This window comes from Nerophis ophidion, linkage group LG03 (genome assembly GCF_033978795.1).
Source record: "Nerophis ophidion isolate RoL-2023_Sa linkage group LG03, RoL_Noph_v1.0, whole genome shotgun sequence".
Classification (NCBI taxonomy): domain Eukaryota; kingdom Metazoa; phylum Chordata; class Actinopteri; order Syngnathiformes; family Syngnathidae; genus Nerophis; species Nerophis ophidion.
The window spans coordinates 77,869,933-77,894,366 of NC_084613.1; the positions used below are offsets into that span (position 1 = coordinate 77,869,933).

General features: G+C 41.0%; 1 protein-coding gene across 8 annotated transcripts in view; it reads left to right on the plus strand.

Annotated features, from left to right (window-relative positions):
- Positions 1 to 22,586, plus strand: part of pcnt (pericentrin) — a 94,725-nt gene extending 72,139 nt beyond the window's left edge. For all 8 annotated transcript variants that reach the window (XM_061896119.1, XM_061896123.1, XM_061896122.1 and 5 more), the window contains 16 exons: positions 387 to 557; positions 662 to 851; positions 4,339 to 4,664; positions 4,739 to 4,841; positions 4,915 to 5,087; positions 5,152 to 5,403; positions 6,648 to 6,790; positions 8,718 to 8,847; positions 8,927 to 9,679; positions 9,753 to 9,926; positions 12,888 to 13,103; positions 13,183 to 13,406; positions 13,486 to 13,553; positions 13,636 to 13,756; positions 16,593 to 16,711; positions 22,208 to 22,586. In XM_061896119.1, coding sequence (XP_061752103.1) covers positions 387 to 557; positions 662 to 851; positions 4,339 to 4,664; positions 4,739 to 4,841; positions 4,915 to 5,087; positions 5,152 to 5,403; positions 6,648 to 6,790; positions 8,718 to 8,847; positions 8,927 to 9,679; positions 9,753 to 9,926; positions 12,888 to 13,103; positions 13,183 to 13,406; positions 13,486 to 13,553; positions 13,636 to 13,756; positions 16,593 to 16,711; positions 22,208 to 22,251 — 3,207 coding nt within the window. In that variant the 3' untranslated portion in view covers positions 22,252 to 22,586. The remainder of the gene's footprint in view (positions 1 to 386; positions 558 to 661; positions 852 to 4,338; positions 4,665 to 4,738; positions 4,842 to 4,914; positions 5,088 to 5,151; positions 5,404 to 6,647; positions 6,791 to 8,717; positions 8,848 to 8,926; positions 9,680 to 9,752; positions 9,927 to 12,887; positions 13,104 to 13,182; positions 13,407 to 13,485; positions 13,554 to 13,635; positions 13,757 to 16,592; positions 16,712 to 22,207) is intronic.
- Positions 22,587 to 24,434: the final 1,848 nt, after the last annotated feature.

Sequence of the window (24,434 nt, forward strand, 5' to 3'; positions counted from 1 at the left end):
CACGTCACAGCAATGCCGCTACAGAGACGGCAGGATGTTGCTCTTGCAGAGGGAAGTAACACTGAAATAAGGAAGCAGATCATATTTGGGGTTAGCTTTTGTTTTTAAAATGTTTGCTGATATTTCATTGGAGTTTTCGGTACAACGGAAGCGTCAGAATATGTTGGACTGCTTCACGTTTTTGTGTTCTCATCCACTTTGTTCAGCACTGAAGAAAATGTAGCTTATGTCATGACGAGGTAAATACAAGAGAATCTGTCGGATTTGTGGCATTGATAAATGGTGTGGCATACAATTGTATGGAAGTAAAGGAGAAGTTACTGCTTTTATGGTCAGTTACCATGTTGTTTCTACTTTATTGTTATATGACATTTTTCCATTGACAGAAGCATTCAGAGGTGGCTGTGACTGAAGCAGATGCTGCTTTAAGACAGAGGGAGACGGAACTGACCGGACTGAGGGTGGAAAATCATGCTTTGAGGGCAGAGTTGACAGCAGTCAAACACAGCTTGAGCAGCAGCACCCAAAGAGCTGAAAAACTACACGAGGGAGAACAGGTGACAAGAATCTGATATACAACCTGCATAGAATAGCACTTATGTATGGGTGCATGTCATGATCTTTATACTTGGCTTAACTGTGTTTCATGTATTTGCTTTAGAACAAAAACCAAGCCCTGGTCAACTTGGAGAATGACAACCACCTTCTGAAAGTAGAGCTTGTACGTCTGCAGGAGGACCTGGCCTTGCACGAAGAGACATTGGCCCGTCAGCACAAACAACTGCAGCAAGTTAGACAACAAAGGCATCAGCGAGACACGCTTGCTCACCACAAGGGATCTTCACCCAATGGTGAGTCGTCATGAACTACACTCAAATAGGTTAACTGCTGTTTGCAAAGACTAATTACAACTAAAAATTAACCAAACTACTGCATTGCACTTTCTGATATTGTCATGCAAGTGTAATAAAACACAAAACTAAATAAAGGACTTAATAAAATAAAATCACCCAACCTTTGACGCATGGCAAAAAATGTAGTGGACGTAGTTAACGCAAAATTTAGGTGTAGGACAGATCAACTTCCAGCTCTGCACTCTCTAACATTAAAAATAAGCTAGACTATAGTCAGTCCAAATAAAACTTAATTATTATTAACAAAAATGGTGTCAATTGTGTGGGACTTCTTCAATAGGCGGCTTATTTTCCACCATATTTTGAAAATAAATTCTTTAAAATTCCTACAATGTGAATTCCTGGATTTTCTTTTCACAACTCAGTATTCTTCTTCCTCCAAACATGACGAGTTGAGTTTATACTAACAAGTTCTATTTTGGTTTCATCTGACCACATGACATTCTCCCAATCCTCTGCTGTATCCACGTATCCATTTTGGTATAAACTCAACTTGTCGTGTTTGGAGGAAGAAGAATACTGAGTTGCATCCCAAGAACACCATACCTACTGTGAAGCATGGGGGCGGAAACATCATGCTTTGGAGCTGTTTTTCTGCTAAGGGGACGGGACGATTGATCTGTGTTAAGGAAAGAATGAATGGGGCCATGTATCGTGAGATTTTGAGCCAAAACCTCCTTCCATCAGTGAGAGCTTTGAATGGTTGACCAAATACCTATTTTCCGCTATAATTTACAAATTATTTAAAATTCCTGCAATGTGAATTCCTGGATTTTCTTTTCACATTCTGTCTCTCACAGTTGAAGTGTACCTATGATGAAAATTACAGACCTCTGTCATCATTTTAAGTGGGAGAACTTGCACAATCGGTGGCTGACTAAATACTTTTTTGCCCCACTGTAGTTGACATCACAGACATAGGCAGTAAGGAAAATTTAGACCCAAACATGTGTTCCAATCTGAATGACCATCAACATAAGCCACCCGTCTCGATCGGAAATACATTGTGATCCAAATGTTTGTGATTGGGTCAGAATATTCTGAATGGTTTGTTCACATAAAGTGTTTTAATTCGATAATTTTTGTCCATGTGCACATAGCTACTGTTTCAGAAGAAGACATTTTGCAAACTATTTGCACCAAATCTTTTGGAAACATTCCGGGAGGGGAAAAAAATCAAGGATCAACACATCAAACTTTATTAGCCACCTAAAACTAAGGAGGGGCACCTAAATCTGATTAGATAATGGCACCAGTGCCAACAGAAGTGGGAGTACCCTCACCCAAAAAAGAAGCTGTCTGTGCTTCATCTCCGTGTTAAATGAATGGTTCAGACACCGGTAAGCACTGGCACTAGGGGTGTAACGGTATGTGTATTTGTATTGAACCGTTTAGGTACCGGGAGTTCGGTTCAGAGGTGTACCGAACAAGTTTACACATGGACATATTAAGTAGCGTACCGCACGTTGTGTAAACAATGCACACCGAGACACAACACATGGCATGCTAGCAACGACTGGACTATGATAGACTGACCACACCTCCTCTTTTCACCGGAGTTTCTTAAATGCCTCAAATGTCCGGCATTTTGAGTTAGGGTTGCGTGTATTTTCAATGTACCTTCAGGGTTAAGATGGGGTTAAAAACCAAACAAATTGTGTGCGCATGCAGCAACATTCGTGAGGGAGGGGCAGAGACAGAGAGAGCGAGAGAGTTATGATAAACGCGCATGCGTCGCCAGGCTCTACTTTTTATCCATAAATGTATCATATTTAATTTCTTATTATCTAAAGCAGGGGTGTCAAAAGTGTGTCCCGGAGGCCATTTGCGGCCCACAGCTAATGTGTTAAAGGCCCGCGGCACATTCAAAAAATACTATTAAAATAAACAAAAACATAAGTGAAATAAAAAAGCTTAAATGTAATTTTGAAAAATTATCCGAGGTCTGGTCGCGGGGGCAGCAGCTTAAGCAGGGAAGCCCAGACTTCCCTCTCCCCAGCCACTTTGTCTAGCTCTTCCCGGGGGATCCCGAGGTGTTCCCAGGCCAGATGGGATACATAGTCTTCCCAACGTGTCCTGGGTCTTCCCCGTGGCCTCCTACCGGTTGGACATGCCCTAAACACCTCCCTAGGGAGTTGTTCGGGTGGCATCCTGACCAGATGCCCGAGCCACCTCATCTGGCTTTTCTCGATGTGGAGGAGCAGCGGCTTTACTTTGAGCTCCTCCTGGATGGCAGAGCTTCTCACCCTATCTCTAAGGGAGAGCCCCGCCACCCGGCGGAGGAAACTAATTTCGGCCGCTTGTACCCGTGATCTTATCCTTTCAGTCATAACCCAAAGCTCATGACCATAGGTGAGGATGGGAACGTAGATCGACCGGTAAATTGAGAGCTTTGCCTTCCGGCTCAGCTCCTTCTTCACCACAACAGATCGATACAACGTCCGCGTTACTGAAGACGCCGCACCGATCTCACGATCCACTCTTCCCTCACTCGTGAACAAGACTCCAAGGTACTCGAACTCCTCCACTTGGGGCAGGGTCTCCTCTCCAACCCGGAGATGGCACTCCACCCTTATTGAATCAAAATATTGAATAAAAATTAATGTTATTATGAATTATTGACCTATTCAAGGTTCTGATTACTTCACATCAAATATTCCACTGAGAAGAATATTTTTGGTGGAAGATTTTGCAAATTTGGTAAATAAATAACCAAAAAATTTATATTTTGGTGTTTTCTTACTGTACCGAAAATGAACCGAACCGTGACCTCTAAACCGAGGTACGTACCGAACCGAAATTTTTGTGTACCGTTACACCCCTAACTGGCACTGCTTCTGAAGTACCGATTTGGTACTAGTATCGGTTAAAACTTAGATACCCATTTCTGTGACGTTGTTTTGACAACCGATGAAGACGCCTGTGCTGCTAAAGAATCTGCCCCTAAGCCAGCCACAAAGAAAGGTGTGCACAAACTACAGTAAATTATAACAATATGAAAAATACTAGGCATAAATACATTTTCGGTCTCAGTCTGGAGAAACAGGAAGTTATCTGTATTGGTATATGCTTGGAGAAACAAAATCATACATCCATCCATCCATCCATTTTCTACCACTTATTCCCTTTCGGGACACATTCCAACAGAAAATATAGGGATTGCTGTGAAGGCAAGTTAACTTTCTGCATCACACTTTTCAACATTACCTGTCAAACTGTAAAACAAAGCTAACCAGTGTGCCTGAGGTTTTATTCTCTTCACATTTGCAACATAATCCAGCTGGTGTTTTATGATATGGCTTTACTATGTCACAATAAGTTCAATGGACAGTTTAGTATTAAATCATCACTTTTTCCCCCATCAGCCATGAAAAAAGAAAACGTATACACGTATATGTGGCTCATTGTTAGGATTCTCTTTCAGATATTTCTCAGAGAATTTTCGAGGCTGGAGTGATCTTCTACCGTGACGATGCTGAGCTTAGCTCACCGGAGGTGGTGCGTCATCTGGAACGCTCTGAAGACGTGTTTAGAGATCAGCTCCACGCTTCTGTTTTGGGCTCTCATTTGTCGGAGCTGAGCGCACTTAACACCACTGACGTGGAACACTTTCGGGCCAACAAGTCTCCCGTGGTCCCCATGGAGCCGCCTTTCTCCAGGACGATCACCCCTGACCTGGCCACGCAAAGCAGCCACTCCCCTCGGTCTCTGTCCTTCTCGGATAACTTGGACTCCGTCGGCGCAAGTAAAGTATGTCCCCAGAACAACACCTTGTCGACCTCTGTACGAAGCTCCTTAACTATATCATTTTATGGTCTTTGGAGGTGTGTGATTTTGAAGGACATGACCTAACGGCGCCGCCATCGTTACTTGGCTCCACCTCTTCCTTATCAGCACCAGAGCGGGCCAGTGATGGCTACGGCAGCAGTGAGTAACAACCCGCTTGACATACGTGATGGCGTTTTCTCCCACATTTAATGGTGATGTATTTGCTGTCCAGATGTGAGCTCGGAACTGGGCGCCAGGCTGAGAGTGGAGCTGGACCAGACAGAGAGGCTGGATGCTCAGTTTGTGGAGTATCTCCGCTGCAGGGGCATGAACCCCACTGCGAACACTGACAGTGCTGCAGGCAGCATGAGCTACAGTGATGACCTGCTGTCTCCAGAGCTTCAGGTAGATGTATACACACTAGTTGATGCCTATATCAGTTCATAACAATAATGTATCATATCTTCAGGCGGTGTTAAGGAAAGTGTACCAAGAAAGCTGTAGAATACTCACCCTGTCCCAGCGACGTCCCCTGTCGCATGTCCGGGCATTAAGCGCAATCTCACACCTTCACGAGGATGAGGGCCCCACTTCACTGAACCAGGGGGATAAATCCTCCTCCGAGCCCCCTATGAGCTGGCAGCAAGAGAAGAGGGCTCTGCAGGAGACGGTGATCGCACTGCGGGAGCTGCTCTGTAGGATGGCCCAGAGACGCACACGTGTGAGTTGTTTGGGTTTGGACAAGACACATGTACACATGAACTTAGAAAGGAGATGCCATGCCAAAACCATAACAGGACATTGAACATTCTCAGATTGGACTTGCACTGTCAGGAAGATATTCAACATCTGCACTTCTACGAACCACACCGACAATAATAGACTTCTTTATACAGTATTAGATCAACTTACGAGCACATTGCGTTCCACAACCGAGTAGGGCTGGACGATTATGGCAAAAAATAATAATCCATCCATTTACTACCGCTTACTCCCTTTTGGGTCTCGAGGGGCGCTGGAGCCTATCTCAGCTACAATCGGGCGGAAGGCGGTGTACACCCTGGACAAGTAGTCACGTCATCGCAGGGCCAACACAGATAGCCAGACATAATAATGTATATTTTTGATTGATATTGAAATCACGGTTAGAACTACAATTTTATATTAATATGAAAACCGGAGGCTTCACGGTGGCAGAGGGGTTAGTGCGTCTGCCTCACAATACGAAGTTCCTGCAGTCCTGGGTTCAAATCCAGGCTCGGGATCTTCCTGTTTGGAGTTTGCATGTTCTCCCCGTGAATGCGTGGGTTCCCTCCGGGTACTCCGGCTTCCTCCCACTTCCAAAGACATGCACCTGGGGATAGGTTGATTGCCAACACTAAATTGGCCCTAGTATGTGAATGTGAGTGTGAATGTTGTCTGTCTATCTGTGTTGGCCCTGCGATGAGGTGGCGACTTGTCCAGGGTGTACCCCGCCTTCCGTCCGATTGTAGCTGAGATAGGCGCCAGCGACCCCAAAAGGGAATAAGCGGTAGAAAATGGATGGATGGATGGATGGATGAAAACCGGAGTCGTTATTGTACCACCAAAACTCAACTTTAAAAGATAATTTAGAAGAACTGGATATAAATTAGTAACAAACACCATAAAAGGATAATAGTAACAACAATAAATTAAAATAACATTATGAAAATTCTGTTTTCTGTATGGATTTTTTTTTTATTGAGTTTTTTTTTTTTACCTTTTACACTCATTTTACCACCATATAGTGTGTGTGTTTTTTTTTTTTAATGAATGCATTTTCTAAAATGTATTTATATAGCACTTATTCTCAAGTGTAAAATGCTAGTAGGTTAAAGTACTCGTAAGTTGAGGTGTATCTGTATTTTCGGTTGTATTTTGCAATTACGCCTAATGTGGCCTGTGACTGCAATACAAGCAAATATTTTTGTTTTTCATGCCCAGACTGACTCCAGGAGTGATGGCGACATAGAGCAGCTGCAAATGGAATCTCAAACCAGAGCGGAGCTGCTCGAAGAGAGCCGGAAACGGCTGTCATGTGCACATGAAACTCAGCAGGAACAAAAGAACAAGATACAGTCGCTCAGGTAGCCACGCTTACTCACGCACTGACCAATGACACAACGATTCTATGACATCCAAGTACATTAGATGTTTCCTTTTTTACCTTGTGATAGCAGTAGGTGCATTTTAAGTATCATGGATTTTATGGAGGACTCTTTGATATTTCCCCTTGTTTACCAACATCCCGACTGAAGTTACAAATCTCCAGAATTGTGGTGTTTAAAATATTGTAGCCTTTGCCTGGCTGTTGAAAGCAAGACAAGGAGGTGGTCGATCAACAATTGCTTTCTTAAAACAATAAATACAATATCTACAACCATGTCACTTAAAATATGCAACGGCTTGCCCTTCTGTCTAAACCGCTTTGTCTGTTGGAAAATACAATTCTAATCAGGTATTTTTAAAAGAGCACATTTCCTCCAAATGTCCATATATTCGAGTAGATAACACCTCTGTTGTTCATCGGCATAGTGATATATTAGATGTGCAATGTCAAGTATATTATCTTTAAAATCGGCGCGTAAGATTATTCTTGCAAATTAACACCTGCAATCCATCCTGAGAATCTTAAAAGCACAGAACTTTACCTCAAATATTGATGAAGATATTGCCATTTATTAAGCTTCAACAGAAGCGCATGAAAATTGACATACTGGTTTGCAAACACTAAATGTTACCAGCTCAGTAATGAATGTTCATCATCGAGCATCTCTAACTACCTTGGCTGTTGGTGTGAAATAAATGCCTGTTCAGCTTGCTCCACTGTTTACAATTAACTCTTCAGTCCTCTTAACTCTAGCTGTTTGCTCCTTACTAATATTACATTATGCTGATGCCTCTCGGACTGTTTGACTCACATCGACACGTGCGGCTTGCAAATTTACATGTGACTTTGTCAAGAGACCTAAAGATAACGACTTGTGAAGGTAGTCCAGTTTGACATGATTTTCCTCTGTGTGCATTCTCTTGTTAAGATTCTTATGTTTTTTATTAATTTATTATCTGCTTGAGTTTTTTGATTGATTGAAACTTGTATTGGTAGATTGCAAAGGAAGAGAATACATTAAATGAAACAGTACTGTTAACATTGTACATATTCCGTACAATTGACCACTAAATGGTAACACCCGAATAAGATTTTCAACTTATTTAAGCTGGGGTCCACGGTAATCAATTAATGGTATTTTTTGTTTTTATTATTTATTTTGTATCATATTGTATTACATTATATATATATTATATTGCATTATATTATATTTAGTGAAGTGAATTATATTTATATAGCGCTTTTTCTCTAGTGACTCAAAGCGCTTTACATAGTGAAACCCAATATCTAAGTTACATTTAAACCAGTGTGGGTGGCACTGGGAGCAGGTGGGTAAAGTGCCTTGCCCAAGGACACAACGGCAGTGACTAGGATGGCGGAAGCGGGAATCGAACCTGCAACCCTCAAGTTGCTGGCACGGCCACTCTACCAACCGAGCTATTTATATTATACTATTTTATTATTATGGTAGTTTTTTTTATTTTTTTGACTAAGTTTACTAAAATGATGTCAATTGCGCTTTCAAGCAAGCGCTTGTCTTTATTTGGTCGCTAACAATCTATAAAAATAAACGGGTGTTTTTTTGTTAGTTGTTGGGGTAGAATCCAAGTTAATATGACAAAGTTCTTATTTTGACGCTTACTTTGCATTAAATGGGAAGTCACGATTGTGCACCTTTTAAACGCTGTGTTATTAGACTCATGTTATTCCCACTGCTTATGTACCAATCCCTAGCTGTGTTGTACAATTTTCCTGTTAATGCAATACTACAGGGAACTACGTTTTCCATTCCACTTTGTCATGCACTCTAAATCTGTTTTTTTTTTTTTTTTTTAACTATGAAATTTACTGTGTACTATACTCACAAGATGTCCTCATGTGTCTTTTCCTCATTCGTTATGCAGGTTGACTATAGAAGAGTGTGAAGAGGCCTTGAAGAAAGAGCAGACTCGAGCCGAGGAGCTCCAGCAGCAGCTAGAGCAGGAACAAGCACTCAGCTTGTGGCGCGAGAAAGAGGTGGAGCAGAAGATAGAGGTATGAAATGCACACACAGGACAAAATCAATTTCAAGTTATCCTTTAATCCAAAGGTGACGCTGTGTGTTTTTCTCTAGCTAATGCAAACTTCTTCTGAAGAGCAGAAGGCAGAGGTAATGGCCCTCAAGGGTCAGGTGGAGCAGGAGAGGGTAACCTGCAGCAACCTGAAACGAGAGCTCCAGATAGAACAGTCCCGCAGTGTTCTCTTTGAGAAACATTTGGACGACTTGCAGAAAAAGTTGGAAGAAAAACGCCAACAATACGCCGGCCAACAAGAGCTTCACTTGCAGGAGAAGTCTCGCATGGAGCGATTGCTAACCGATTTGGAATCCCGCTTGTCCGATGTCCGCTCAAAGTTGGCAGACGCCCACGGGATGCTGGATGAAGAGCGGGACCGCTGCTCGAAACGGCTGCAGGAGATGAGTCGCAAGCAAGAAGAAGACGCTGCCAGAGACGGGAAGTTCATCACCGACCTGCGCCTGCAGCTGGAGCAGAAGCGAAGGCAAGGGGAGGAGCTGGCGGCCGAAGTGGAAAAGCTGAAGGCGGAGCTTCTGCAGAACAGGAGGCAATGGGAGGAGGACATGAGCAGGGAGGAGGCCGCCACCCGGCATCGTGTAGCTGCGCAGAAACAGGACGCCGACCGCGCTTTAGAGGTTGAGCGAGAGCGATCGAGGCGCCAGGGGGCGGAGCTTGCCGAGCTGAAAGAGAGGATACAGCTGCTGAAGGACAACGAGAAGGAGCGGGAGGAGGAGTGGGAGAGGGAAAAGAGGAAGGGCTGGCAGGAGCAGAGGGAACGGGAGGGACGGCAGGAAAGGACCAACAACAAACTGGTAAGATCAGCTCAGCTTATTGACACCCGTGCGAAAAAAGATAAATTCAAATACCCTTTTTTGCCGACTTCAGCGCGACTACGAGTTGTTAAGGCAGCAGGACAAGCAGCGCATGGACGAGCTGCAACGCACCCTGACTGAACTCCAAAGGGAGGAGAGACAGGTGACCGCCCAGAGGATGTCTGCACTGAGTGGCGAACGCCATCAGACTGACGCTGCCAATGACGGGAGCTCACTGCAAAGCCAGGTGATGCACAAAAAGTTGCTGTAATAGAAATACCATACAACTTGGACAATCCTGAATTTATGTTTTTCAACGCATGAACTAGAACTAACTGGTGCTCATTTTTATCATGCTAGCCATCTTTTACTTCAGATTATTGTTTTATGATTTAATGTGCTCCTAACTTAATAGTTGTATACTTTTAATGTTATTCATTTAATGTATGTATGGAATGTGTAAAATACATCAACAAAATTATTTTTTTAAATTAAATGTCGTATGTTATATTGTGCAGTCATCCCCCGTCTATCACCGTTAATTGGTCCCAAACTTGGCTGCTATAAATACATTTCCGCCAAGTATGAATCCTTAATTCTATATAAGATATTTTCATGGCCAGAACTTAATTTTCAAGATTACAAAAGCCCTCCAGACATTAAATAACATCCTTTAGTCAACTTTTACACTCAATTACAATTTAATATTACTTGAAGCTGAGCCAGTCAGTGGCCAGCACGCTCCTGTTTGTTCTCCTCTAGTGGCCGATCGTTCTGTAATATTGATATTTTTGTTTATTTAATCATTTTTATGCTTGACAAGTATTAAATCAAGACCTTTTTTTTTTAATGCTGTAAAAAAATGTTTTCTTAAAGGCCCACTGAAATTAGGTTTTCTTATTTAAACGGGTATAGCAGGTCCATTCTATGTGTCATACTTGATCATTTCGCTATATTGCCATATTTTTGCTGAAAGGATTTAGTAGAGGACATCGACGATAAAGCTTGCAACTTTTGGTGCTGATAAAAAAGCCTTGCCTGTACCGGAAGTAGCAGAATATATGCGCCTGACGTCACAGGTTGTGGAGCTCCTCGGATCCGAACATTGTTTACAATCATGGCCACCTGCAACGAGAGCGATTCGGACCGAGAAAGCGACGATTTCCCCATTTAATTTGAGCGAGAATGAAAGATTTGTGGATGAGGAAAGTGAGAGTGAAGGACTAAAAGAAAAGAAAAAAGACTACATGGCAGTGGGAGCGATTCAGATGTTATTAGACAAATTTACTAGGATAATTCTGGAAAATCCCTTATCTGCTTATTGTGTTACTAGTGTTTTAATGAGATTATATGGTCGTACCTGTACAACCTGAAGGTCGGCCCCGCACATTTCTTCAGCACCAGTCGACGGGTGGTGGCGATGCCCATCTCTGCCCTTTGCAAGGGACCCTCTTCGAAACACGATCTTCGAAATGATCGCTGCATAATACACTGTACTTTGTGTGTGTGGTCCAATCCAACCGTGTTCGCTTGACCGCTCTGTTCCATAGTAAAGGTTCACCGTCATCTTTCGGGAATGTAAACAATGAAACACCAGTGTTTGTGTTGCTACAGCCAGCTGCAATACACCGCTTCCCACCTACAGCTGTCTTCCTTGATGTCTCCATTGTTCATTGAATTGCAAAAGATTCAGCAACACAGATGTGGAATTTTGCGATGAAAACAGACGACTTAATAACTGGGCACAATGCTGGAACAAACAAAATGTCCTCGACAATCCGTGACGTCACGCGCACGCGTCATCATACCGAGACATTCTAGCACATAGGGGTCAAACTCTGGCCCGCGGGCCAAATCTGGCCCGCCTTGTAATTTAATTTGGCCCTTGAGGCAATATCAATTTAGCATTAGAGCTCGATGCCACTGTAACACCGCATTCACCGCTAATACTCATACTTGCCAACCCTCCTAATTTTCCCGGTAGACTCCCGAAGTTCAGTGCCCCTCCCGAAAATCTCCCAAGGCAACCATTCTCCCGAATTTCTACCGATTTCCACCTGGACAACAATAATGGGGGCGTGCATTTAAGGCACTGCCTTTAGCGTTCTCTACAACCTGTTGTCACGTCTGCTTTTCCTCCATACTAACAGCGTGTCACATAATATTTGTGGCTTTTGCACACACACGCACAAGTGAATGCAAGGCATACTTGGTCAACAGCCATACAGGTCACACTGAGGGTGGCCTTATAAACAACTTTAGCACTGTTACAAATATGCGCCACACTGTGAACCCACACCAAACAAGAATGACAAACACATTTCGGGTGAACATCCGCACTGTAACACAACAGAAGAAATACCCAGAACCCCTTGCAGCACTACCTCTTCCGGGAAACTTCCAGCAAACTGACCAATAATTAACATCTTATTCATGCATTTTCTTTTGCTACTTCAAGGCTTCAATGTTTGGTTCATTCATTATTGTTATTTTATTTTCAAATGTATTATTAGCCTGTAGAAATGTTTTTATATTTACCTCAGAATATTGCAAATAGAAAAAAAGGCATACAATTTTTATTAACATTTTATTTGATATGCCATTAATAATTTTTAATTATTATTATTATTATTTGAAACTGGATTTTGCATGTCACTAAAGTTATATAAGCCTTGCTTGTTCAATATTTAATGCAAAACTTGTTTGGGTCCCTATTAAAAGGTTAATTTCTTCAACCTTGGCCCGCGGCTTTGTTCCGTTTAAAATTTTGGTCCACTCTGTATTTGATTTTGACACCCCTGTTCTAGCAGGATATTTCGGCGCGAAATTTAAAATTGCAATTTAGTAAACTAACCCGCCCGTATTGGCATGTGTTGCAATGTTAATATTTCATCATTTATATATAAACTATCAGGCTGTGTGGTCGGTAGTAGTGGGTTTCAGTAGGCCTTTAAATGTCTGATGTGGTGAAGCTGCTATATTCAGAGTGCAATTTGGCGAGGAACGACTGTACTTGTATTGTATTTTAAAAAAAAAATACTTTATTTGAAATATCAGAAAATAATAAATATTTGAAATTAACGAGCCTTAATTGACTGAACATGAATACAATCTTTTCTGCAGTAAATGTCTTCACAACAAATCTCGACTTACGCAACATTTTAGGCATTAATGCTGTCAATTATATTTTTTCTCCACCTCACTGTAGATCCTGTCCGTCACGTCGCCCAGCCTACTAGAGAGGACTATAAGCAAGAACTCTGAGCTAACGCAGCGTGTGACATCGCTAAGTCAGGAGAGAACCGCCCTGAAGCACAAACTTTCCTACCTGGAGCATCAGCTGCGCCGTGCCGAGGGTGAACTCGCTAACGTCGCCGTAAAGAGCAAAAACATAGCAATTGGTGACGTGACCCAGTCAAACAAGGTACATCGCAGGCGCACTACGACATACAAATAGTGAATGAATGATGTATTGTCTTTTTTTAATGTATTTTTCCTTTCAGTTGCAGCGGTTGTACGGACGCTACCTGCGTGCTGAGAGATTCCGGAATTCCTTGGTGTACCAGAAACGCTACCTGCTGCTTCTCCTGGGAGGATTCCAGGAGGGTGAGCAGGCCACTTTGTGCCTTATTGCCAGAATGGGAGGATGGCCCTCACCCTTGCCGTCATCCCGAACGCCCCTGAGAAGATTTAGGACTGCCGTGCGTGTAGTCATCGCCATCTCGAGGTGCGGATCAAGCAGGGCAGATTTTAAAGGAAGAATTACAAGTGTGATCAGACTTTAAAAAGTGACCTCTTTTTTCTAGGATGAAGTTTTTGATCAGGAAATGGCAGAGATTATCTGGGTGTGGGAATGTTAATGGACATGCTGCGGGTTAGTTCTTTAAATACAACCTTATTGGATTTATTGTTGTGGTATGTCTCAGTAGAGTTCTCACGCTTTGTGTTTAATACAGGGTTTAAAGCAGAGGTTTTACGTCAGCAGCAGCCACGCTCGAATTCTGAGTCGCCACCAAAAAGAGATGCCGTGTCTGCTCTTGTACCACCAAACAAATCACCCGTCAGGCTGCGCAACAGGTGTGATCTTCTTTTGATCCATCCATCCATTTCTACCGCTTGTGCCTTTCGGGGTGGCAGTGGGTGCTGGAGCTTATCCCAACTGCGCCCATGCGGAAGGCGGGGTACACCTTGGACAAGTCGCCACCTCATTGCAGGGCCAACACAGAGACAGACAACATTCACACTCACTAACAGACATTATTGCAGCTAATCAGGGGGTGTTCTCACACTAGGCCAATCGATTGTCCAGGTCTTGGGCTCACTTAACACCTCAACCCTGGTACAAACAGCTAATGTGAGCGAATTCGATTGCATTCAGGCACGGCACACTTTCCCTCTTTTGTCATGGTTGAAAGAAGTTTTAATGGGTTGTGTTTCAAATGCACATCTTCACATTTTCAATGCAGTGCTTGCATTTGTTGCACAGCCCAAAGGGGGTGTGTGCTACGATAAAGCCAAAATACCCACGTGTATAGATGTCCGATAATATATAGGCCGATAAATATTTTAAAATGTAATCTCAGAAATTATCGGTATCGGTCTCAAAGTTATCGATATCGATTTCAAAAAATACATTTTCTGACTTTTTAAAATGCCGCTGTGTACACAGACATAGGGAGTACAGAGCACCAATAAACCTTAAAGGCACCGCCTTTGCGTGCCGACCCAGTCACATAATATATGTGGCTTTTACGCACACAGTGATTGCAAAAGTATACTTGGCCAACAGCCATACAGGTCACGCTGAGCGTGGCCGTATAAACAAGTTTAACACTGTTACAAATATGCGCCAGACTGTGAACCCACACCAAACAAGAATGACAAACACACTTCGGGAGAACATCCGCACCGTAACACAACAGAACAAATACCCACAACCCTTAGTGCTGCAAACTCTTCCGGCACGCTACAATATACACCCCCGCTACCACTAAACTCCCCGGCCACCTCAGCTCCCCATCTCCCGAATTTGGAGGTCTCAAAGTTGGCAATTATGCACTAAACAAGGGGGATAAAACGAATACAAACCCTGTTTCCATATGAGTTGGGAAATTGTGTTAGATGTAAGTATAAATGGAATACAATGATTTGCAAATCCTTTTCAAACCATATTCAATTGAATGCACTACAAAGACAAGATATTTGATGTTCAAACTCAGAAACTTTTTTTTTTTTTTTGCAAATGATAACTTATAATTTCATGGCTGCAACACGTGACAAAGTAATTGGGAAAGGGCATGTTCACCACTGTGTTACATCACCTTTTCTTTTAACAACACTCAATAAACGTTTGGGAACTGAGCAAACTAATTGTTGAAGCTTTGAAAGTGGAATTCTTTCCCATTCTTGTTTTATGTAGAGCTTCAGTCGTTCAACAGTCCGGTCGTATTTTATGCTTCATAAAGCGCCACACATTTTCGATGTGAGACAGGTCTGGACTGCAGGCGGGCCAGGAAAGTACCCACACTCTTTTTTTTTTACGAAGCCACGCTATTGTAACACACGCTGAATGTGGCTTGGCATTGTCTTGCTGAAATAAGCAGGGGTGTCCATGAAAAAAACGGCGCTTAGATGGCAGCATATGTTTTTCCAAAACCTGTATATACCTTTCAGAATTAATGGTGCCTTCACAGATGTGTAAGTTACCATGCCTTGGGCACGAATTCACCCCCATACCATCACAGATGCTGGCTTTTGAACTTTGCGTTGTAAACAATCTGGATGGTTCGCTTCCCCTTTGGTCCGGATGACACGATCTCGAATATTTTCAAAAACAATTTCAAATGTGGACTCGTCAGAACACTTTTCCACTTTGCATCAGTCCATCTTAGATGATCTGGGGCCCAGAGAAGCCGGCGGCGTTTCTGGATGTTCTTGATAAATGGCTTTCGCTTTGCATAGTAGAGTTTTAACTTGAATTTACAGATGTAGCGACCAATTGTATTTAGTGACAGTGGTTTTCTGAAGTGTTCCTGAGCCCATAAGGTGATATCTTTTAGATAATTGATGTTGGTTTTTGATGCTGTGCCGTCTGAGGGATCGAAGGTCACGGTCATTCAATGTTGGTTTGCAGCCATACTGCTTACATGAAGTGATTTTTCCAGATTCTCTGAACCTTTTGATGATATTATGGACCGTAGATGTTGAAATCTCTAAATTTCTTGCAATTGCTCTTTGAGAAACGTTGTTCTTAAACTGTTTGACTATTTGCTCACGCAGTTGTGGACAAAGGGGTGTACCTCGCCCCATCCTTTCTTGTGAAAGACAGCATTTTTTGGGAAACTGTTTTTATACCCAATCATGGCACCCACCTGTTCCCAATTAGCCTGCACACCTGTGGAATGTGCCAAATATGTGTTTGATGAGCATTCCTCAACTTTATCAGTATTTATTGCCACGTTTCCCAACTTCTTTGCCACGTGTTGCTGGCATCAAATTCTAAAGTTAATGATTATTTGCAAGCAAAAAAAATGTTTATCAGTTAGAACATCAAATATGTTGTCTTTGTAGCATATTCAACTGAATATGGGTTGAAAATAATTTGCAAATCATTGTGTTCCGTTTATATTTACATCTAACACAATTTCCCATCTCATATAGAAACGGGGCTCGTACAACAGCAAAAGACACACATATTTCAATAATAATAACAATTTGAAAATGAATAAAAACAACTATAGGGGGAAGAAAGGGAAAAAATAAGAAAAAGGACAATACTGTACTAAAGGAATGAAAAGAAAGTGAGGGAGGGGAAAATCACATGCTGAAGTTCAGATGACCTTGTGAGTACGCCCTAAAACAGTGTGCAAATTGTTTAACAGTTATCTATTTCCTCATTCTTTCCCTTACGCAGGTCCCTTTCCAGCTCAACACTAACCTCTGACGCAACATCTCAAGATCCAGAAAGAGCTTTAACTGAATACATCCAAGAACTAGAGAAATTCCAACAACGATTGGTGGGCTCCAAGCCAGGTGAGCATTTGGTTCGAGGCAGACAGTACTGGTGAATTCTAGACCTGGGTTGATATTTGCTAAGTCAATTAATTGAACGGTAAATGAAAATGAACACAATAACTATGCCAGCCATGATTATCGACAAATGCATACGTTGTTACGTACTACAAGAACTTTCTATTGGTTTCAGCCTTTGATTGATTGAAACTTTTATTAGTAGATTGGACAGTTCAGTACATATTCCGTACAATTGGCCACTAAATGGTAACACCCAAATAAGTTTTTCAACTTTTTTAAGTCGGGGTCCATGTTAATCAATTCATGCTAGCCGACACGGGAGTTTTTACTACATGCTCATAAACGTTTATAATAATTGCTGTATAACTCCTGACAGTTAGTCTTATCGTATTAAACTACAGTGATGAAAAAAAACTTGATTGATAACCACATGTCGATTAAATTATGGACGTCATACCCCAATCTAAACTTGTATAAACACATTACTATGTAAACTACTCAGATTATTCAACTTGAACATAAAGGCTGTTGTCTTTGCAAAAAGTGATCGATATTAACTCCACAGTGTCACGTTTTCATCAGGAATTAAACCTGCATGACGTCACATAAACTGTAAGTGAACCACAGTGATTGATTGATACTTTTATTAGTAGATTGCACAGTACAGTACATATTCCGTACAATTGACCACTAAATGGTAACACCCGAATAAGTTTTTCAACTTGTTTAGGTCGGGGTCCACGTTAATCAATTCATGGTACAAATATATACTATCAACATAATACAGTCATCACACAAGTTAATCATCATAGTATGTACATTGACTTATTTACATGATCACCCAATTTGCATTTGTTTAGAAACATTCTAAAACATTTACGAATTAAAATTGAGAAAGATAAACATATTTAAAACAATATAACTTGGTTATAAGATTTTAGTGTGTATACAGTACCTTTTTGTGGGGTGATGTCGCTCAAATGGTAGAGCAGCTGTGCCAGTAACTTGAGGGTTCCAGGTTCGTATCCAGTTTTCACTATCTTAGTCATTGTGTCCTTGGGCAAGACACTTCATCCACCTTGCTCCTGATGTGTTAACCGCCTAACATGGGAGCTTCCACCATCAGTATGTCAATGGGTGAATGTAATGTATAATGTAACACGCTTTGGTCTTGTAAAAGGGCTACTATTTGACACACACCAATTACCATATTTAAACACACACACAAAATTATATGGCTCTTATGACGCCAGAACAATATTTTATGTTTCCTGTGCCAACAAAGTATATTGTGTCTATGTATTTGAGTTATTTAAAAAAAAAAATACAACTTGGTTAAAATATTTGAGTGTGTTTTTAAGTACTTTTTGAATACATTCAACAATATCGTGATAATAACCGTGATAATTTTTCCATTTTATTAATTGTTTGGGTTGTGTATATTTGAGGGTCCTCCACCCTCTCTTCAAAGGGGATCTACACTTTTTTTTGTGAAATTTGCCATTCACAATCCATCCATCCATCCATTTTCTACCGCTTGTCCCACTCGGGGTCACGGGGGGGGCTAGAGCCTATCTCAGCTGCATTCGGGCGGAAGGCAGATAGACAGACAACATTCACACTCACATTCTTACACTAGGGCCAATTTAGAGTTGCAAATCAACATATCCCAAGGTTCACAGTCATTGAGAAGTAAGAACAGACGTCTTGTTTTTTTTCTTGTTTTTTTAAATCATCAAAGACTCTTTGAAGATGCAGCTAATGGGAGTCACGGTTATAGCCTTCAAAGCCATCTAAAAAACTTCAAAACCCTCCAACGTTTTTTATATATATATATATATATATATATATATATATATATATATATATATATATATAGTTTATATTGAATTTAGTAACAGACCTAACAATATTAGTGTTAATATGTACAATATTTACTGTATTTTGATCATTTTTAAGCATTGCCAGAACTGATTTCCGTTTCTGTTGCAGTGCACGTCCGACTTCCAGCAAAAAATGTGTGTTCCTACTTCTGGAAACAAATGCATGTTTGCTTTAATCACGGCAGACTTGGTAATAGACGAAGAAGATGACAATTTTTGGACAATAAGGATTCACGGCCTTATCTTTTTGAACATGAATATACGGACGATGATCTTCTGCTTATAGAAGCGAGCACGAAGAGAAGGTGAAACATTGGAGCAGACAGAAGCCGAAAGAGTGAGGTCAGCATCACTGACGCTGTAAATGTGGAACTTGGAGCCAAGCTATTTCGACATAAATGGAGTGCTTACCCAAAATAAAACCGGAAAAAACGTCCTTGGCCATCTTGGACCAAACAGACAACTGTCCATTGGGTGTGTCACACTTTAATATTGATCATGATACAGGCAGCACGTCATGCGTGTTACTACAACTACTGTACACTTTAGAGATACTGTAGTATGATTGTTCATGTTTTTCAGTCTGTACAGATTGGTGTCCTATTGCATGTTGTTGTGCATTACAAACTTAAACCTATTTTTTGCAGATGTAGAAGGTAGCTCATCTCTTGCCATAGCTATCTTACGGCTAATTCTGTAGTATGCTGTCTTACTACGCTAGAAAGAGTTCCTCAGTGTTTGCTATCAAAATAACATTGTTGTTACAGCTTGTTTTTATACAGGTTATGAAATGCAAAATAAGTATTCTTGGTGGTTTTTGAATGCATTTATAAAATTAAAATAAAACATTTGGTTGGGGAGTTTTGCCTATCGTTCACAATCCAATCACGAAGAGTTTTTTTTTTCTATCGATTTCTAGCGTAAAAATTGGCTCGTTCTTGGTGGCTAGCAATGCAGCTATTGGTACCAAACAATTCTACCACAAAATTACTTTAAAATGCATTCAAAAACCGTCAACACATCATTCACATTCTGTAACCTGTATAATAACCTAACTATAGCAACATTGTTATTGTGATAGCAAACCGAGGAACAATTTTTTTTTAGCGTACTAACACATCAGTGTGCTACAGTATTAGCCGTAGAATCAATCAATCAATCAATGTTTACTTATATAGCCCTAAATCACTAGTGTCTCAAAGGGCTGCACAAACCACCACGACATCCTCGGTAGGCCCACATAAGGGCAAGGAAAACTCACACCCAGTGGGACATTGGTGACAATAATGACCCAGTGGGACGTCGGTGACAATGATGACTATGAGAACCTTAGAGAGGAGGAAAGCAATGGATGTCGAGCGGGTCTAACAGGATACTGTGAAAGTTCAATCCACAATGGATACAACACAGTCGCGAGAGTCCAGTCCAAAGAGGATCCAAGACACAGCAGCGAGAGTCCCGTTCACAGCGGAGCCAGCAGGAAACCATCCCAAGCGTAGGCGGACCAGCAGCGCAGAGATGTCCCCAGCCGATACACAGGCGAGCAGTACATGGCCACCGGATCGGACTGGACCCCCTCCACACGGGAGAGTGGGACATAGAAGAAAAAGAAAAGAAACGGCAGATCAACTGGTCTAAAAAGGGAGTCTATTTAAAGGCTAACTGTGGCAAGAGATAAGCTAGCTTCTACGTCAGGATGAAACACGTTTAAGTTTGTAATGCACAACATTGCTGTAGGACACCGATCTGTACTGGCGGAAAAACATGAACAATCATATTACAGTATCTGTAAAGTATTAGTCCAAATTTCATGTTCTGTTTGTACACAGCTAGCCAGACAGCGTATGTACTGTAGTTGGAATACCACGCATGACCTGCTGCGTGTATCATGATCAATATAAAGTTTGACTCAGTCGATGGACAGTTTTGGTCCACCTGGCCAGGGATGTTTTTTCCTGATTATGGTTAAGCACGTCATTTATGTCAAAATTGCTTTGCTTCAATTGACACACTTTGCAGCTTCGATTCACTTTAACCTATGCTTCTGTCTGCTCTGACGTCTCACTCTTCCTTGGCGTTGGCTTCTAGAAGCAGTACATTATCCTCCATAAACACTGATAAAGGGGCTAGCAATCTTTTGGATTGCTCGCTCTGCACAAATACAAAAATACCACTTCAGCACAAATTGACAGTACTTTATAATAACGGCCCTTAAGCATAAAGTTATGATGATAATATATACATAAATATTCTAACACTGTTACTACATTATATATAGACTTGCAGTGTGTATACAAAACAATGATGGAAGGTTTTGAAGTTGTTTTAGAGGTCCTTGAAAGGCTATAACGGTGACACCCATTTGCCGCATCTTTCAAGTGTTTATCGAATTAAAAACCCCCACCCCCCACAAAAAAAGGATGTCCGTGTTCTTGTCTCTCATGAATGTGAACGATAGGCAAGTGCCAAAAAAAAAGTGCAGTTTCCCTTTAAATGAGACAGAACCTATTTCATTGCTTTTTGTTGTGAATTTTATTAAAGTGCAACATTTTGCTTTTTTTAAATTTGGATATTTAAAAGTTTACATTCCAATTACAATATTAGTGAAGTGAATTATATTTATATAGCGCTTTTCTTTAGTGACTCAAAGCGCTTTACATAGTGAAACCCAATATCTAAGTTCCATTTAAACCAGTGTGGGTGGCACTGGGAGCAGGTGGGTAAAGTGCCTTGCCCAAGGACACAGCGGCAGTGACTAGAATGACGGAAGCGGGAGTCGAACCTGCAACCCTCAAGTTGCTGGCACGGCCACTCTACCAACCGAGCTATGCCGCCCCTCTAATATTAGAATTAGGGGTTTCCCCCCAAAAAATCATATTAATCATGATTCATACTTGTAACAATTCTTAATAAATTTAAAAAAAAAATTCGATTTTGCAGATACATGATCACGGTATAGTTGAATGGGCTGAATGTCAGATTTGGCAGCTTGACTGCCACGTGCGTCTCAATGAGCGGGATGTGAGCCAGACATGCACCAGTAAAATCCAAACAATAGATGAACCACATTTAGTCCCGCCTCCAAAAAAAGAAATGGTGGTTATAGGCAGCCTGTTCCCCTGACGATTGGACATCGGCCCAGGGGGTAACACCCCTTACTCACCAAAAGTGAAATAAAAAGTTAATGTCAACATGCACCTCCCAGGGCGGTTAATGACAATACAGGTCTAAGTTTGAGGCAAATTAGTGTTTAGTGTTGCAATGGGAATGTTATAGTTTTGCTTTTTTACAAATGCGATGGACATATTTTTAGTAACAATCCTTACTTGTAGCAGCACTAATTTCTATGTACCAGTAATCACTGTTTGTAGATTCTTTAAAAGCTTTCATTAAATCACCAAAATGATTCCCGAGCACAGCCACCGCTGCTGCTCACTGCTCCCCTCACCTCCCAGGGGGTGGAACAAGGGGATGGGTCAAATGCAGAGGGTAATATCAGTGGTACGCACACACACAACGCTTTTTATTGGTATGGATTATTAAATTACTACAGTTTATGTTAAATCATTGGTAGAATCAAACTTAATTAACATATATGTTTATGTCTTGTCAGGTTCTTCTCTTCTCCAGCATGACCCCAAGAAGTCGGACCACTAAGACCGGCTAACATTTGCCTTACATCCATCCATACATGTCTTTTTTTTTAATATGTATTGTGATTTTTTTTTTAGGTACATAAATTATTTTTTGTTTTCTTATATATACCTCGTTGTTATGAAGGTTAAAAATGTTTTTTTTGTCAATTTTAAATAGTGTTGTATTTTTCTACTAATGTTTTACACCAATATATGTACTGTTATGTATGATTTTTGCACTGGAAAATCATGTTTCTCAACATAGCTGCGTGTACATATTTCCCGCCATTGTTTTTTTTTTGTTTTTTTTAATTGTTAGTATTTCTACTGTTGAGATAATAAATATTTTAAATGTGATTACAGCACACTGTTTTTTTTTTGTTTTAAGACTGAAAATACTTTTATTATGTCATGACTGTGATGGGATTTATTTTAAATTGAGCATTACTTTTATTCTGATTGTTATGCTGATATTTTATTTCATTTGAATTACATGTCTATCTGTGTTGGCCCTGCGATGAGGTGGCGACTTGTCCAGGGTGTACCCTGCCTTCCGCCCGATTGTAGCTGAGATAGGCGCCAGCGCCCCCCGCGACCCCGAAAGGGAATAAGCGGTAGAAAATGGATGGATGGATGTGTATTCAAACATACTTAACATGTCTGTGAATATTCTCATTCATCCAGATCATTGTAATTCAATCGATCGCAACTGGACTGTTTGGTTTGTCTTAGACCAGGGGCTCTTTAGCGCCGCCCTAGTGGCTCTCTGGAGCTTTTTCAAAATTATATGAAAAATGGAAATGATGAGGAGGGGAAAAAACATATTTTTTGTTTTAATTTGGTTTTAGTAGGAGGACAAACATGACACAAACCTCCCTAATTGCTATAAAGCACACTGTTTACATTAAACATGCTTCACTGATTCGAGTATTTGGCGAGCACCGTTTTGTCCTACTAATTTTGGCGGTCCTTGAACTCACCGTGGTTTACATGTACAACTTTCTCCGACTATCTAGGACGTGATTTATGCCACTTCTTTTTCTGTCTCATTTTGTCCACCAAACTTATAACGTTGTGCATGAATGCACAAAGGTGAGTTTTGTTGATTTTATTGACTTGTGTGGAGTGATAATCAGAAATATTTGGTCACTGCATTAAGCTAATCGGTGCTAACATGCTATTTAGGCTAGCTTTATGTACATATTGCATCATTATGCCTCATTTGTTGGTATATTTGTGCTCATTTAGTTTCCTTTAAGTCCTCTTAATTCAATTTATATCTTATGACACACTATGTAATATGGTTTTTAATTTTTTGCGGCTCCAGACGTATTTGTTTTTGTATTTTTGGTCCCATATGGCTCTTTCAACATTTTTGGTCGCCGACCCCTGTCTTAGACCTTCATCAGTTCATTCTCAAAGACTGAGATTGGTCAAATCTTCTAAAAAAAATCACGTTAATTCAACCTTAAATACATAGAAATATTTTGAAGTTATTATTACCTATTATTACTTACTCAGTGGCCTAGTGGTTAGAGTGTCTGCCTTGAGATCGGTTGGTCGTGAGTTCAAACCCGGCCGAGTCATTCCAAAGACTACAAAAATGGGACCCATTACCTCCCTGCTTGGCACTCACCATTAAGGGTTGGAATTGGGAGGTAAATCACCAAAAATGATTACCGGGCGGCGCCATACTTGCCAACCTTGAGACCTCTGATTTCGGCAGGTGGGGGGTGTAGCGCGGGGCGTGGTTAAGAGTCAAATATTTAATATATATATATTAAATAAATATATATATGAGTATATATAAAGAAAATAAATACTTGAATTTCAGTTTTCATTTATTTACACATATACACACACAACCCTTAACTCATTGAGTTAAGGGTTGAAATGTCCATCTTTGTTCTATTCTCTGTCACTATTTTTCTAACCACAGCTAGACTCTGGCAGAGAAGAAGTCTAGCAAAACTCCTAGCCATTATGGACAACACCTCCAACGCACTACACTCGGACCTTGCGTGGAGAATGAGCACGTTCAGTGGAAGGCTCAGACTCCCAAAATGTAACACGGAACGACCCAGGAGGTCCTTCATACCGACAGCCATCAGGCTGTATAATGCATATGTTCCTTGACTGCACTTAAATGTAGAATATATGTACAATATATTCATATTCATATATTATATATATTATATTGTTATC